General features: G+C 39.3%; 1 protein-coding gene across 1 annotated transcript; it reads left to right on the top strand.

Moving 5' to 3' along the window:
• Positions 1 to 633: 633 nt before the first annotated feature.
• On the top strand, positions 634 to 7929 carry LOC109194289 (pancreatic alpha-amylase). The gene is made up of 9 exons (XM_025899971.1): positions 634 to 836; positions 1436 to 1582; positions 1865 to 2062; positions 2940 to 3170; positions 4909 to 5042; positions 5852 to 6074; positions 6163 to 6284; positions 6416 to 6541; positions 7676 to 7929. Exons 1-9 carry the CDS (start codon positions 669 to 671, stop codon positions 7863 to 7865), a joined length of 1539 nt encoding a protein of 512 aa, XP_025755756.1. The 5' UTR covers positions 634 to 668; the 3' UTR covers positions 7866 to 7929.
• The last annotated feature ends 9091 nt before the right edge of the window (positions 7930 to 17020 follow it).

Here is a 17020-nt window from a genome sequence, read left to right as displayed (position 1 = left end):
GAGGGCCCTATCATGAGTAGTGGTTAGAAGAAAGCAAAAAAGGTATACTGGGGACAAACTGAGCCATTTCCGCTATACCTAGAGCACAGGGAAAAATTATCAATATGCTTTTTGTGACCTTTTTTTGGGTGGTGTGGAAATTTTAGGGTGATTTTTCCAAATTGGAAATATGTACTGTGGCTGGGAAGGTGGGAAACACTGCTCTAGCCAACTGTCAAGGACGGTCATACCATTATGCAATTACCTACATGTTTACTTTTCCATATTTTAGATTTTCAACTAAAATAAACGGTGTTCAGTGTGTTTACTTGGAAGTTAACAAATAACTCCCATCGTCACACACTGAAAACACACAATTAAAGAAAAACTAAACAAAAACAAGCTACACAAAAGCAGTGTGAGAATATCAAGGTATCTTCATAGCCCTTGTTTGAGTAACCTTTCGGGTACTATGTGTCCCTTATATTTTTGTGGTTCCAGTCACAGAATTGCGTCACATCTTCTTCCATTCAGCTGATTAAAACGGAACAAGGGAATTGTGATAAAAATTCACCTGTTTCGTTTCCATGTTGATTTACCAGTCTCTCATTGGCCTGGGGGGGTATAAATACAGTTAATACACTGTGACACAGTGTGATTGTGTCTGTTTTTTTTTGTCTTCTGAAAGCATGAAGTTGTTCATCCTGGTAGCTCTCTTTGGGCTCAGCCTTGCCCAGCACAACCCCAACTTTAAGCATGGAAGGACTTCCATTGTCCACCTGTTTGAGTGGCGTTGGGCTGACATTGCTCAAGAGTGTGAACGCTTCTTGGGTCCCAAAGGTTTTGGTGGAGTTCAGGTATGTATAGCTGGTATATAACTAAATGAAATGTATCTTATTTTCAAAAATGTATATTTTTATTATTTTTAAACCTATTATTAAAAGAGTCCACCCCTTTGGACAAGATGCAGGAAATGGTTGCAAAATTACTACAGATGCAACTATAAAGATTATGAAAGATGAAAGCAGAATTCACAATAAAACAGTGAACAAAGTGATAACTACCACATACTAGAATTATCCAACCAGTAGAATTTGACCTGTTTGATTGTCACATGGACTAATTTGCATATTCTGATTGGAAGTGAACTGGAAATAGTGAGGGTTTTTTTTTGTTTTGTTTCTTTAAAGAGGCAGGTTTGGTGAGATTTGACCACAGGAGTTAAGATTTAAAACTTACTAAGTTTCTTAAAATCAAATCTGTTTGAATATGGCAATTCAAATGTATTTTTGTTCTGTTGTGTAACATTTTATGTAATATCAACTGATTTTTCCACTTATACTAGAATCAGTATCGCGTCTTTAGTGACAATTTTAGTAACAATCTTCTATCAACACAATTGATTAATAAAATTATCATTCAGACTGTATTATTTTTGTTCTGATCTATTGCTCAGATCTCTCCTCCACATGAGCACGTTCTAGTGAGCGATCCATGGAGGCCCTGGTGGCAGCGATACCAGCCAGTTAGCTACAAGCTCTGCTCAAGATCTGGCAGTGAGGCAGAACTGAAAGACATGATCACCAGATGCAACAAAGTTGGGGTAAACTAAATTACAGTTGTGACCGAGTGATAATCATGAGAGACCTATCTGCATTTGATTGCACATTGTAAATCTATATGATCATATAAAACAACAAGTTGGAAAAGGAATATTGTAAAAACACTGATTGGCAATTAATAACAAAATAATAAAGATTGACAATTTACAAGACTGACTGTATTTGAACATATCACACAAGAAAAGTCAAGGAAACTGCTAAGTTATAGGACACAAATTTTGATGTGGTGAACTGCATCCTCACCATATATTATATCCCAACAGGTTAACATCTACGTAGACACCCTTATCAACCACATGTGTAAAACCTTTAGTGGAACGGGAACCCACTCTTCATGTGGAAGCTGGTTTGATGCTGGGAACAGAGACTTCCCCAGTGTTCCTTATTCCTCCTGGGACTTCAATGACCAAAAATGCAAGACTTCGAGTGGCAATATTGAGAACTATAGTGACAAATATCAGGTAAGAAATGTTATCAAGAAACAATGTGAGACAAGTAAAACTTTTACCTTAATGCTGCTTTGGTTCTGATAACACAAATTTTTTAGTGGAGGATATCCATCAATACTTATCCAAAAGTTTAATCTTTTACCAACTGTCTGAGTTGGTAATTACTTCTTTCTGTTATTTCACCTGGTGGTATGATAGTGGGGGGCGGTAATGTACAGAAAGGGTGTAAAGTTCAACACAATGCTTTTAAAACGACATTTCACTAAGCAAAGAAACTGGAACATTTTTAGGTGAGTAGTTTAATAAATATTAAAATGGTTTACTGCTTCTGTTGCTGTTTGTTTTTAATTTAATTTTTATTTCATTTTTTTTTTTTTGTGTGTGTGTGTGTGTGGGGGGGGGGGGGGGGGGGGGGGGATATCTTCAAAATCCCACAAAGTGAGTGATATCAGGAACTATTTGGCAACAAAACAATATAATTCTTTTTAGTAGTTTTTGATAAAAAGGTTTTCGGCATAATTTCCATTCATTCTTTCTATTAAAAGATCATTTATTTCTTTTACAGATTACACTGGTGACCTGAGATCTATAGTTTTTTTTTGTTTTTGTTTTACAAAACACCTTTTATTCCTTGTCATCCATCATATATGATATGCACTATACTGCCAAAAGTAATTAGTCACCGATCCAAATCATTAAATTCAGATGTTCCTATCACTTCCGTGGCCACAGGTATTTAAAATCAAGCACATAGTCATGCAGAATGGTTGCATTCTGGAGCTCAGTGAATTCAGCGTGGTACCAAGATTGGATGCCACCAGTGCACCACGTTCCACTGGTAAAATTTCTTCTTGGGTCCAAATGCTGAATAAGATATTAACTGTTACAGGTACGTGACTGCCGTCTGGATAATTTGCTGGATCTTGCCCTGGAGAAAGAATACGTTAGGGGTAAGGTGGCCGAGTACATGAACAAACTTATTGACATAGGTGTGGCTGGATTCAGAATGGATGCCTGCAAGCACATGTGGCCTGGTGATCTGAGCGTTGTCTATGGTCGTCTGAAAAACCTTAACACCCAGTGGTTCCCCAGTGGCTCAAGACCTTTCATCTATCAGGAGGTCAGTTTAAAAAAAAAACCTTTTGGTGAAATAAATAAATACTTTAGCATGTTTTTCACTTTAAATGAAATCGTAGGATTTGATGAGTCTTAGAGTCTACATGTCCTTTGTATGTGCCTGAAATGTAGAACAGATCTTGGTTCGTATTTTATCTTGCAGGACTGGAAAAGATGTAAACAAATAAGAACACTCTAGGACCAGATGTAAACATTAATGTAATTATTATTTTTGCAAAGACCAGAATAGCACTTTAACATAACTAGGGCAGACCAGATGATGTTCGCATGATTTTCAGCATCTCTTTATTTAACAGTCCGGTTGCTGTTACAAACACACACAGCTGCAGCTTTCCAGTTGCCAGCCGAACACATAATAACAACCAACAATTACCCAGGAGTTAGCCCACACTTTAAGCCAGCAAGGCGTGATCAGGTGCATCCACCTCCTATGCAGTGGCACCGCAGACCCCCATCACCCGACAGAGGCCGGGAAGCCATCCAGCCGAACCTATTCCCCCCCGTGAGTGGGAGAGGGAATCGGCCTGGACCATCGGTGCCCCTGGCCCAGCGACAGGGAGGTGTCCGTTCAATTTGCCGCCCGCATATCCAGTGGCAGCGGTGACGAGGTGGGTCCGAGGGCTGCGCGCGCATGTCCAGCGACGGCCCTGGAGATGCCACCCATGTGGCAAGCGGCGGCAGCTATGAGCCGAGGCTCACTGGCAGCTTGACAGGCGGAATACATGCAGGACCTAACCACGCGCTCGCCTCTAGTGGAGAGCCAGTGTGCTGGCCTCTGGTGTGGACCAGCCGGCACAGGGGACCACAGCCATAGCAGGACCCTCGCGCACCTCCACCTTCGGCTGCCGAGGTCACCCGGGCACCTCGTCTTACACCTCCAGCTGCCGAGGTCCTCCATCTCCGGCAGGGCAGGGGCGTGAGCCGGGGGTTGCTTTGTGGCTCTCCTCCGGGGAGCAGGAACAGGTGCAGGCCGCAGCCAAGCACCTGCTGCTCTCTCCCGAGGAGTGGGGACGGGTGCAGAGGCAGGCTGTGTCCTGGCTGGCCTCACCCTGGGGGCCGGCACGGGCGCTGGAACAGTCCGGACCTCCGTTCCCATGCTGTCGCGGGTTGCGGGTGGGGCTGGCGGCGGTGTCGACCAGGGACCAACACCTGGTCCTGCAGTTCTTCCCACCACCGTCTGCCCCCGTTGCGTGGCCACCAGCTCGGATACCATTTGGGTAAGCTTCTTCCCTTGCTGGCACAGTCCTGGGTCTGCTGCGGCCCCCTCCTGGGTTTTGGCACCACTGTAACATAACCAATGCAGACCCCATGATGATCGCATGCTTTTCAGCATCTCTATATTAACACTCAAGTTGCTGCTGGCTGTTACAAACACACACGGCTGCAGCTTTCCAGTTGCCAGCTGAACACATACCAACAACAACAATGACGCAGGAGTTAGCCCACACTTTAAGCCGGTGAGGCGTAATTGCGGATGCCGCTCAGGTGAGTCTGCCTCAACTGCAGCGGCACCGCAGACCATGCCTCACCACAAGCACAAAATAAGAATCTGTACAAATAGATGCCATCATTGTAGCATTCTTCTTTTTTTTGACTAAAATTTGTGACGGTTTGAAACATACACGGTTCTTGCAATAACATCATTAGATAATTTAGTACTACTTATTTAAACCCTTCTCACTTTTCAGACTATAGTATCAGTTTTGCTTTTTTTGCTCTAGGTTATTGATCTGGGAGGTGAGGCTATTTCATCCAATGAGTACGTCGGCCTTGGAAGAGTGACTGAGTTTAAATATGGCGCCAAACTGGGAGAGGTCTTCAGAAAGTGGAACAACCAGAAGCTTTCCTACACTAAGTATGTGTTGTTTCTACTGGTGTATCTAAGGAAAATATTACACAATTTAATAGAAAAGGGTTTTTGGATTTTTTTTTTTTTAGATATAACAGAGATATGTCATTGTTAACAATGCTCTTTGTAAAGGAAAAACAAACTGATAAAAACTACTATAAAGGTGCAAGGGCCTTCGACCAATTGGTTGCATTTTAAGTTAGGTTAAAGTCAAAGTCACATCCATCATATGTTGACTTTTTGAGAAGCAGAATTTTACGGGGGGGTAATTTTGCTTTACCATGTGCAGGATACATCCATTTCAAGTATCAATGAACTTTCAGTTAATGTCAGACCATAACCCACCCACTAGCTGGGTTGCCAATGAACCCAGTGAAGTCATGTAGTGAATTGTGGTCATAAATATCAATAAATACTTGTTATATTATTTGTTGACACTCACCCCAACACCACCTTTTATTTTCTTTTTTTGCTTTACCTTCATTACTTTTTCCTCACACATCTCTTTCTTTCTGAAGTACCAAGTCCATTGGACAATGATCTATCTAATTCCTAGTTGAATTCTTTTCTTCTTATCAGATTAGAGTGCTTGGCATGTCTTTTTCACTTTTGTGTTGATCCTCCATGGCTGCTCCTAATCGAAGGTAGCAAATTATCAAGATACCACATGTTGCTTTGCAATAGCACTGCAAGAATTAGGCTTAAGTGTGGTTAGAGCAACCAGTGCAAACTCCATCTTAAGTACTGGTCTGAACAAAGATCAGCTATAATAAAACAATAATAAAATTCATTTCTTTTTTCTTTGCTGTATTTAGGAACTGGGGAGAAGGATGGGGTTTCATGGCTAACGGCAATGCTCTCGTCTTCACTGACAACCATGATAACCAGAGAGGCCATGGTGCTGGCGGTGCATCCATCCTTACATTCTGGGACCCCAGACTCTACAAGATGGCTGTTGGTTACATGCTTGCCCACCCTTACGGTGTAACCAGGGTCATGTCTAGCTATCGCTGGGACCGCAACATTGTAAACGGACAAGTATGTTCACTCGTAATGAAATAATGCAATATTTAGTGTGTATTAGACCCTTTTTTGTTGAATCCACTCATTAATACTTGTATTATAGGATAAGAATGACTGGATTGGACCCCCCAGCAATGGTGATGGATCAACCAAGCCTGTTATTGTCAACTCTGACCAGACCTGTGGGAATGGATGGGTTTGTGAGCATAGATGGCGTCAGATCACGTAAGTCCACAGAAATCAGGAGAAAGCACACTGGTCTTATGCAAATTCACATTGTTCTGCTTTGTCAGCTAGACCATCAAAACTATAGACATCATGTGTTATAGTTGTAATTTGTCCTGTCTCCTATTTAGTAACATGGTCATTTTCCGTAATGTGGTCAATGGACAGCCTCAGTCCAACTGGTGGGACAACCAGGGCAACCAGGTTGCCTTTGGCCGTGGTAATCGTGGTTTCATCGTTTTTAACAATGAGGACTGGTAAGGATTTTGTTCTCTTTGTTTGTGTGTGGCAGCTTCCCAATACTTCATTTTAAATTAAAACAAATAATTTTACCATTAAAATAAAACATTTGCTTAAATGTTTGAGAAAGAGACTGCTTGGGCAGCCAGTGTAAATTTGCTAAAAAAGGAGTGATGTGTTCATACATTCTGACACCGTTTAAAAGACGTGCAGTGGCATTTTGGACAAACTGCAAGCAATGGAGAGATGAGTGTTGAAGACCCAAACAGAGAGAATTGCTGTAGTCCAGTGTAGAGGTGATGAAGGCATGAATAAGTGTTTCTAGGTCTCTTGGAGGAAGATAAGGCTTAGCTTTGGCAATTTCACGTAACTGATAAAAACTTGCTTCTCTAATTTAGAGGAGCTATCTAAAAACACTCCGAGATTCCTTACAGTATGAGAAAGATGAGAAGCAAGAGGACCGAGGTAATCAGTTAACTTGTTCAAAGGGGCATGAGTTCCAAAAACCATAACTCAGTCTTATTTTCATTTAGTGTAAGAAAATTCTGTGTTAACCAGTCTTTAACATCATGTAAACAGTTAAGCAAAGGCTGCAGTGGGACAGAGACATCCAGTTTCAAGTGGAAGTAAATTTGGATGTCATCAGCATAACAATGAAAGGGAATGTTGTATTTCCTAAAATTAGATCCCAAAGGCAGCATGTATAAGGAGAACAGAGTTGGACCCAAAACAGACCCCTGTGTCACACCACAACACACAGGGGCAGAGGAAGAGGAGTATTGCCCAATTTTAACAGAAAAAGACCTCTGTGATAAATATGATTTAAACCATGATAAAAACGTGCCCTTTAGACCTACAACGTGTTCAAATCTAAAAGGACTCAAACAACAGAGCAACCTGAGTCGACTGTTAAAAGTAGATCATTAAAAACTCGTAAAAGCGCAGTCTCAGTACTGTGACAAATTTAAAACCAGACTGGAACACTTCACAAATGTCATGAGTGTCTAAAAAGGTCTGAAGTTGCTTGAAAACAACTTTTTCCAAAATTTTGGACATAAAAGACAGTTTAGAAATTGGCCTGAAGTTAGAAAGCACATTTGGATCAAGATTTTTCTTCTTAACACTGGGTTGATCTTTATTTTCGATTTTAGGGACCTGAATGTCACCCTGAACACAGGCTTGCCTGGTGGCACCTACTGTGATGTCATTTCTGGTCAGAAAGAAGGAAGCAGATGCACTGGGAAGCAGGTCAGTGTTGGCGGTGATGGCCGTGCCACCTTCTCGATCAGTGGCAAAGATGTGGACCCCTTCATTGCTATCCATGCTGATTCTAAGCTGTAAATCGAGGAATGATGACTTCAAATGAATCTTTAAAATTAAAATAAAGCTGACTTTAAAAACTGAAGATGTTCTTTGTCATTTTTGACATAATATTTTGTTTATATTTAAATAATAGACTGACATGTAAATACACTTCACACGTCATCTGAATACTTGCAACTTAAAGTGTAATGTACTCTACACACAGAATATGTTCGTTATGTTTGCCATGCGCGCCACGGGCGACCGTGGTTCAGGGGGTTTGGAAGCTCATCCGGAAGGTTGCCGGTTCGATCCCCAGCTCTGTCTGCCTTTGTCGTTGTGTCCTTGGGCAGGACACTTCACCTACCGCCTACTAGTGTTGGCCAGAGGGGGCGATGGCGCGATATGGCAGCCTCCCTTCTGTCAGTCTGCCCTAGTGCAGCTGTGGCTACAACTGTAGCTTGCCTCCACCAGTGTGTGAATGTGTGAGTGAATGAATAGTGGAATTGTAAAGCGCTTTGAGGGTCTCGAAAAGCGCTATATAAATGCAATCCATTATTATTAATATTATTATTATTATTACTCTTCAGGGTGTGAAATGAAAACCCACTCATATTATTTAGTCATGTATTAAAAAATACATCTCATAATAATGGTGGTCCTAAGATAAAGTAATGACTCATTTTTATTTTTTCTTTCCCTGGTGGTCGGATGGGCTCAGAAAAGAATAAAGGGTAAGCTGCACTACTTCACTCACATGTCATACTTATTATGGGGGGGAGAGGGGGGGGGATTATATCCATTGAGTACAATAGCATAGACAATGTTACACCCTGAAAAGGGGATAAATCAATCACTCCCAGACATGATGCTTCTCTTTCAGCAGCTTCATTGTGAATGATGTAGAAATATAGACATACAAATTCCCAAACTGGGAACTGTCTTCAGAAAGTGGAACAACAAGAAACTGTCTTTCACCAAGTATGTGTTGTTTCTACTGGTGTGCCTAAATTAAGTGTTAAATTGTTCTAATATAAAAGGCTATTTAGATAAGGTGATATTTTCTCTATTTTCTAAAGAGAAAAACTGATTTAAATACCACAGTAATTATGCATGGACCAGTGTTGGACTGGTAATCTGGGCTGATGGGTCAATATAATTTTTGTCTTTTTTTTTGTCCGTTTGTTTGTTTGTTTGGTTTTTAAATAATCATGGTTTGTCCACCTGGATCAACAATACCAGGGCCAATTTTTTTAGGCCCATTCCAGGCCTGGCATGGACTTTGCACCAACAGGTCTTATACCTAGTTGTAACTAAGTTTAAGATAAGATAAAATAACTTATAATTTAAAGTCTAGGCTAGTTTCATTATGGGAACTGTCTTATTATGACAACTATGGCAATATGTTATCTATATACTGGCTTATAGACAACAGTAATGATGGAGGCACATTCATTCATTCTGCCAGAAATATGTGGTGCTTTGTTATTTATATTTCAGATGATTAATAAGGTCAGTAAAATGCTCCTGTAGAAGTGAACCACAAAGCTCTGGCATTGTGCTTAAAACTGTTAGTAATTCTGGCCTTTCCAAATAAATTAACAGTCACAGCACTAATGACATGGCTGCTTACTCAAATTGCCTACTCTTGTTCAAATTTTTTTTCGGTGAAAGGGACACTCCAAATCCAACAACTGGTATATGTCAAATAGGTGTCCTACTTGCAGTATTTTTTTTATTTAATTATAGGTGGAAAAACACAATGTGCTGACAGGTAGGAGAGAACAGTTATTACTGTTCAACATGATCTTTATGAGCAACTATATAAACAGCACTCACAGCCTCCACAACTACGAGTACAGCCCCCACAACAGCTATGTAATCGGAAAATTATTAACAGCTGATATCTATTTTATGCATCACCTCTTGGAATTGCGCAAAGCTTCATCATCATATGATCCCTCAACCTGAGTGTAGGGAATAAACCACGCTAAATTTATGGGAAACTGCAGGAACAGTCTGAATCCTTATGATGAATAAACACTTAAATAACACAATTTGTAAAAATACATTACGCTTTTAGCACTTCGCACATCTCTGATAAGTTGCTGCAGTAATTTTAAGGCCAAAACCAACTTTTACAGGTAAGTTAAAGAGCACAGACTATCATTACCATTACAGCAGATTCCTTTGTGACACATCAGGTGATCATTCAAAAGTTCTCCTGTCCCCCACAGAAGGCCAACAACTTCCGAATCCTGGCCCAAATATCCTTTCTATACCGGCTGTGATTTTAACTAATGTAAACGGTATTCCAGGAATCAATGACAGAAAGTATATACAGAACACCGGTGGCATCTCTCATTAGGGCAGCTCCAGGTCCTAGAGGGCCAGTGAGTTGGCCCACCATGCTTATTTTCTCCATCTCATGTCCTCTCTTGTTTCCCTCACTTTCAATCCATTGCCATCTTCCCAGTCGAGTAACTGTTCCAGTCAGAAGATATGGTCCAGTGACACTTTAACGCCAGCAAAGGTGATACCTGCCAGAAAATTTGGTTCACCCTAGTTGCTATGGCAACAGAGCACATGAGCAGAGAAAATGCAGAATTCTTGAAGATTTTAAATAAAACGAGCCGGTGAATGGAGTATAAATGATGCGAATGTAATTTTTAAGTGGTGACTTAACAATATATAGACAGTGAAAACACTTTTTAAATTATGCACGTTAAATATTATATTATATATTATTATATTGCATACCTTAATTTTCCTGACACCTAAAAGTGTTACACTGTTTGCAGCCTAACAAAGGAGTAGTTCCCATCCCCTTTTGACTGATGTACCCCACAGCCACATCAGATGATCTCGAGTACACCTCAACTGGCAACACCATATGTTTAATAAATGTTCTTATAAACAGACTCTAAACTCCAATAACTAGTGGTTATTGTGACAAACAACCACTAACTATATCATTATTTGAATTTGGCTGTTTTAATCAAATATTTACTGACATTTACAAATAGTTGTCATGTACCTGCAAAATCATGATATTAATATGCTAAAATTGATTTTTTGGTTACTGTACTAAAGAATAGTTTTATACATAATAATTAGAATTTTATAACATATAAAATTTCCACATAACCTCAGGCCAAGGTAGGAGTACGACCCTGGGTACTAGAATTGCTTGATGAGAATCGAGTTCTAAACCTGTGACATGTTGTTTAATGTAAAGCTCTACATGGCAGGTGATGAATCTTTGTTCACAAAATGTGCCAAAATGTCAGTGAGACAGTGAGTGCAGGAGAAGGATATGGCGACCTTAGCCGTAGACTAGCCTCAACATATTGCAACTGTTAAATTATTGACCCACTCTCCATCTTTTGGTCCGGCAGCTGCGAGGACCTGTACCTTCCGATTAGCTGCAGAGCTGTCAGCATAGTAGACCAGGGTCTTTGGTGCTGTCATCCTCACTGATGCTTTGTGACATGGCTGTCAGCGGTGTCCCCATCCTGTTTTATATTTCATATGGTGCACCAGACCTGCCTGTCACATCACCCAAGGAGAAAGGCAGTCATCAACTTAAAGATGAAGCAGCTGAGTTTTGGATCCACGGTGTGCAGGTCTCTCTGAGAACATTGAATACAGTGTCATTGATGTCCATCGTTTACTCTAATAAAGAAAATGAAACAGACTTTTAACAATGTCAATTTTAAAATCAGAAAAAGAAAAAATCACAAATTTTCAAATCTACATTTTGAATTTTGAATAGCATGCTCTGTTTCTACTCTTCTGCTTAGTTTTAGGTGTTCAGTTGAAATTTTCTATTTCCATAGCAAATTCTTCACTTGTGAAAAGAAAACAAAGGCTTCTCTGAGCAGTATGGTACCTAATACTATTCTGTCTTCTATCACTTGGGGGCAGTGTTGAAGCAAAAACTATGAGATAAAGTTTTCCAAAACAAGATTGAAAAGGTCCAGGAGACATTTTGCTCTCTGTGCGATTTATCTCATAACTCCATGAAATGCAGTGCAGAATTATTCAAGATGAAAAAAATATCCATGATTGATAATAGAAATTGAACATGAATTATATACACTGTCAATGGCCAAGTAAAAGAAGTGAATGGTATATAATGGCATTGCTCATTTGTTCATACAAACTTAATACACACAAAACAGCATAATTTTGTACTGTCAGTGTTTGGTTACACTCCTCCTGTAGTATTAATTCACGTAAGAGATCAATTATGTGAATTGGTGTGATATTAATACCACTGTTTTCCACTAATCGCTCTGTTTAAGAGCTATAGAAAGCTAATGATCTCAAGCACTTGAATCTTCTATCATAGGCAACCATATTCTGATCACTGCTGGATCATTATAATCAGCTTATATCTCACATTCCATATTTCTGCGTAGTATCAGCATACAATGGTAATGTGTACATTCAAATTTGCCATAAGATTTGATAATACAATAGTATATAGATAAAAACCATGACATTTATCATATACAAGTGCGCCTTTTTGTATTCATTCAACATCTCAGCAGGTATGTTTTATATCATTCTTACTCCTGGGAAAGTCGAGTCAATATATTTTAAACCACTTTTTAATGATATGACAGTTTTATTATCTTATAAATGCAAAAATGATTTTTGTCTAGCACCTTTGTCTTAAAAAATGCAAATTTGAATCCCAATGACATCTTTGAACAACAAGAAACAAGTAAATGAATTGAATAAGCATACATTCATTAGTAATGCTTCATGTTGTCATTACTGACACATTACTGCTGACTTATAGGTGTTCTAGCACCAAATTCACATATGATAAAAACTGTAATAAGCATATCATTACAATAAAAGTTAAACTTGCTTATTTTTAAAAAGTATGCTTAAATATATCTATGCAGTATTTGTATAAGACAGGTCTTTATTTATACATTTATGCATATTATATGGTTTTTGCATCAAATATACATTAATAATTTAACTATATAAAATCGCATCGATCAAATGTTTTTCTGTGTGCAAAGAAATCAAAAACACTTGCCAGTTATTGCTTTAAATCTATAATATCCATTAGTACATGGATGTGTGTCACAGTTACCCTTTTCCAACACCTTTGCCGTCCTTGCAGTGAGCTTATTCATACCCCCCACCAACAGATTATGCAGCAGCACACAGAGCAATGTGAAGGTTGGCCTTTTGTGTCCTCATGCATTTTCTGCTTTAGTCTTTAATGATATCATTGCCTAGCTAAGTCATCTTTTATAGCTGACACCCCACAGGGTGGCCAATATTTAGTCTGTGTGGTGCGTGTATGTGTGTGTGTGGTCTGTACCCCAGGCTTCCCAAATGTAGAGTCTGACAAGCTCTATTTAGCCCTGAATTTTAGACCGAAACTCTAATATGAAGCTAAAATACCACTACGTGAAACAGGCGCCCAGCACAACTTTGAAATAATTGAGACAAACTCATTCAGTCATGGCTCATTTAATATAATGAGCAAAGTGAGCTGTTCAATTTGCATACTGATAAGATGCCTCCATCAGATTAAATAGCTCTGGCTCATAGATACTCATTGTGGATATTACGTTTAATCAGAGCATGGATTTACTTTACAAACATACTCGGAGAAGTGCAAACTAAGACTTTCAATTAAGCCATTGCCAGGTCCTAATCATCTCCACAACAAATTTGGTCAGCAGCTTCCTGAGTCATGTTGCCATAAGACATGACTTATATTAAAGTTTAACACTGAATTAACACATTGCCAATTAATTCCAAGAAGAAATCAGGTCTTTTTCAGTACTATACATATTTCTTGTGTTGGCTTTGGGAACTTACATTATGACCCTTTTGGCCCTTCTTTATAGTTAATTCTATGGAAGTGTCCTGCTGCATAAGTGAACTCCTTTCTCTCCCTGTTCCAGCAGATTCTCATACACGGGTGTTCTTCCTGACTGTTTGTATTGCAGTAGTATAGCAGACACCAAAACAATGAGGGCAACAGCACTGGCTGGTCTAAATCACATGTTTGTGCAGTGGCTCCAAGCCTGATTCTAGAGCCCACAAACCTGTAGAGCAAGACTTTGTGAAAGGGAGCAGATGGTGACATGAATAGTGCAGCAGGTCTTGTCCACCCCCACCCATTGCCTTGCGTGCAGCACATTACCTCAACAAATGCTTCACATAATTGATGTGCTGGAATGGCCCCCATCATCACTGGATTTTGCAGAGTGGCAGAACCATCAAGGTCGCCTCTGCTACTCTGACATACTAACCACAGAGTAATACTGGGACAATGACTTCTTAAAGAGCGCAGAAATTCTTAAAGCTTTCAATACCACTATATACATGTTAAAAATCAGTTATCTGACCACATACAAACTGTAGTTTGTTTCATAAATTCCAATACGTTTGTTTTATCATTGTTTGCCTCCTATCAGTACACATTTCCATTTTTACAGAAAAACACTCTATCTTCCTAAATACCTATCTGTCTACCAGGTACTGGGTATTTTTGGAGTGGGTGGGGGACACACAGAAACACCTTAATTATACATGGTAGCCCTTGGCAACATACAACATTAAACTTGTATGATTTGGTTTAGACAGGAGTTGCCAGACTCTATTACGTGACCCTGCCAGCCCAGTGATCTGCCGCCGTGCTACCAGTTTAATTAATAACACCAATAACTAAAGTGGTTTTCTGTTAAAATAATTTGGAAAAGATTAACCTGTTTCTATCAGTTTCTATAGTTTCTACATCAATATTTAACACTCGGCATGCTTAACGATCAGCTTACAACAACTGCTTCTGCACCACCACCGCATATGTTCACTGAAAAAGAAAAGTTTAATGATCTGAAAAAACATGAGCCATCTGTCAAAACTAGCTCAGAGAATGTTGATAATTTAGAGAATGCAAATCATGTGTTTTTCAAATACTGAAAGTGGAAATAAGGTAAATAACACTTTTTTATTATAGCTTACTGCACAAATTGCAACATATCACACAGGTCCCCTATGTGTAAATATAGAATTCTTTAAAGTCCGTTTTTGGCGTTGAGAACAAACCTGAGGTTGACACTTTTATTTTTATTTAGATGTTTTGGCAGGTAATTGGATGGATTGGTGTGGAACTGACATTAATGCCTCTATTTTAATTCATTCTAATAACTTTAATTATCCTTAACAGCAAAGAGTAACATTCTATTAGACTCAGCTATACTTCAGTTTAGTGCTAATTATCATATTGATAGTGAACATGCTGTCAGGTTTATGCTAGCATTTGCATGGCGATTAGTTTCAAAACGCACATTAAAGTCAGGCGCTTCCATGTTATATGAGCAATAACAGCTCTTTGAAGAAGCTGAATCTTATTGCTCAGATTGGCTAATAGTTACTTCTTTCTTTTTGGCTCATTTTTTTTGCTCTTCACTGCACTTGCTAGGAACTTTAGCCACTGTTGCATTTATCGTTTTATCTTTCTTCACATGTTTGATAAGAGGACATGTTTAAGAAATAGTTTATTTGGCCTACATTTCAATGTGACTTATCCTGCATGTTATAACCACTGGTGACTATATTTGCTGCAACTGGTGTTTACTAAGAATGCCCCTTTGCTCTCTGTGATTGCCATGAAAATTCAATTAGCAAGCTTCCATGTGAACTGTGAAAAATGCTACCAATTAGAAGTTGATAACTTGTCAGTCACAATGCAAAACTACTAAACATTGACCAAAACATGGTTTGAAGACATGTAAGCCAGAGGGAGGATGTCACATTTCCTCTGGATATTCATGAGTTTTTTTGGACTTAAATCTGCATAGGGGAAAACAACAACAGGCAACTGGCCTCGTCAAGGTGAAACACAAGTGTTATTTTATTTATGCCCTAACCAACTCCCACACTCCCCCCTTGGTCTGCTGTGTCTCCCCTCCCTGGGGAGCCAGGCTGCTCTGCCCCAGAAAGTTGACATGCCCAGGCAGAGGGAAGCAGAAGCAGTAGGGGGAGATGGGCAGCTTGGTGGTCACCCAGACAGAGCTGGCACTGAACACATGCAGCAGTTCTCCTCTGATGCACCAACACAGACATTCCCAAACACTTGCTTAACCTTGGGTGACAACAGGGGTTGGTAGGTGAGACAAAAAAGAAGGAAAAGGGTCAACTTTTTATTTCACTTGTGTGTCAAAAGCTGTGTTGAGATTCATTTAGCTTTGGTCTAGAGCTAAGCCTTATCTTTGTGTTTTAAAAGTAAACGTAAACAAAGTGTTTTTTAGAAATTGACAGTATTTTAAACATGCATAATTGAATCAGTGGCAGATTGCTTTTGCAGTTTCTTCTTTACCCCACTATTCTGCTTTCTGTCAAAGATTGATTGGTTGAGAGAAAGATTGACATGTCAACGACAGCTGCCCGGCACACCATCGCCTTTTAGGCCAATGCACCCTGACAGCTAGCTGACACCCCAATTTCCTGCTCGCTGTCTTTTAAGGAAAGCTTAGGAAATCTTCTCCACCACCCTCCCTGTTCCTCCTGCTTAATTTCTTTCCATCACTTGTCATCTGATTATGGGGTTGTTCACTTTGTTATGTCAGCGGATGGAAAGGGGGTTAATGACGGTGGTTGAGAGTGCTTCGATATACCCCTTCTGAGTGTGTATAATGGATTAAAAGGAGGGTGGACTGAGTGCTATATGTCCACGAGTGACTTTCTTTAATTTGTTTACACACATGTTGCAAGTATATGTTTTACTTAATAATGTAAGTAAATAATGTAAATTCTAGAAAAGCTGGGAAGCTGTATAAAATATAGGTAAAACAGAATGCAATGATTTGCAATGGTCAAAAGCCCATATTTGATTAACAATAGAATATAGTAAACATATGAAATGTTTAAAGTGGCATTTTGAATTTGATAGTTAAAGATGAGGACCTATTCTGTTGATTCTATTTTATTCTATTGTATATTGTGTATCGATAGATCGATAGATAGATAGATAGATAGATAGATAGATCGATAGATCGATCGATAGATAGATGGATGTACATACAGGCATAATTTTGCCTGGGAAAAATCAAATTGAATTCCCAGGCCAATTGTGCTGGTTTGCTTGGTTTTTTTTTTGTCTTTTTTTGTCTAGTTTTTTTTTCAGAACTCATTTGTTTAAATTGAGACCA

This window comes from Oreochromis niloticus, linkage group LG18 (genome assembly GCF_001858045.2).
Source record: "Oreochromis niloticus isolate F11D_XX linkage group LG18, O_niloticus_UMD_NMBU, whole genome shotgun sequence".
NCBI classification, from domain to species: domain Eukaryota; kingdom Metazoa; phylum Chordata; class Actinopteri; order Cichliformes; family Cichlidae; genus Oreochromis; species Oreochromis niloticus.
The sequence above is the reverse complement of the archived record's forward strand: the minus strand, read 5'-3'. Positions and strand labels throughout refer to the sequence as shown.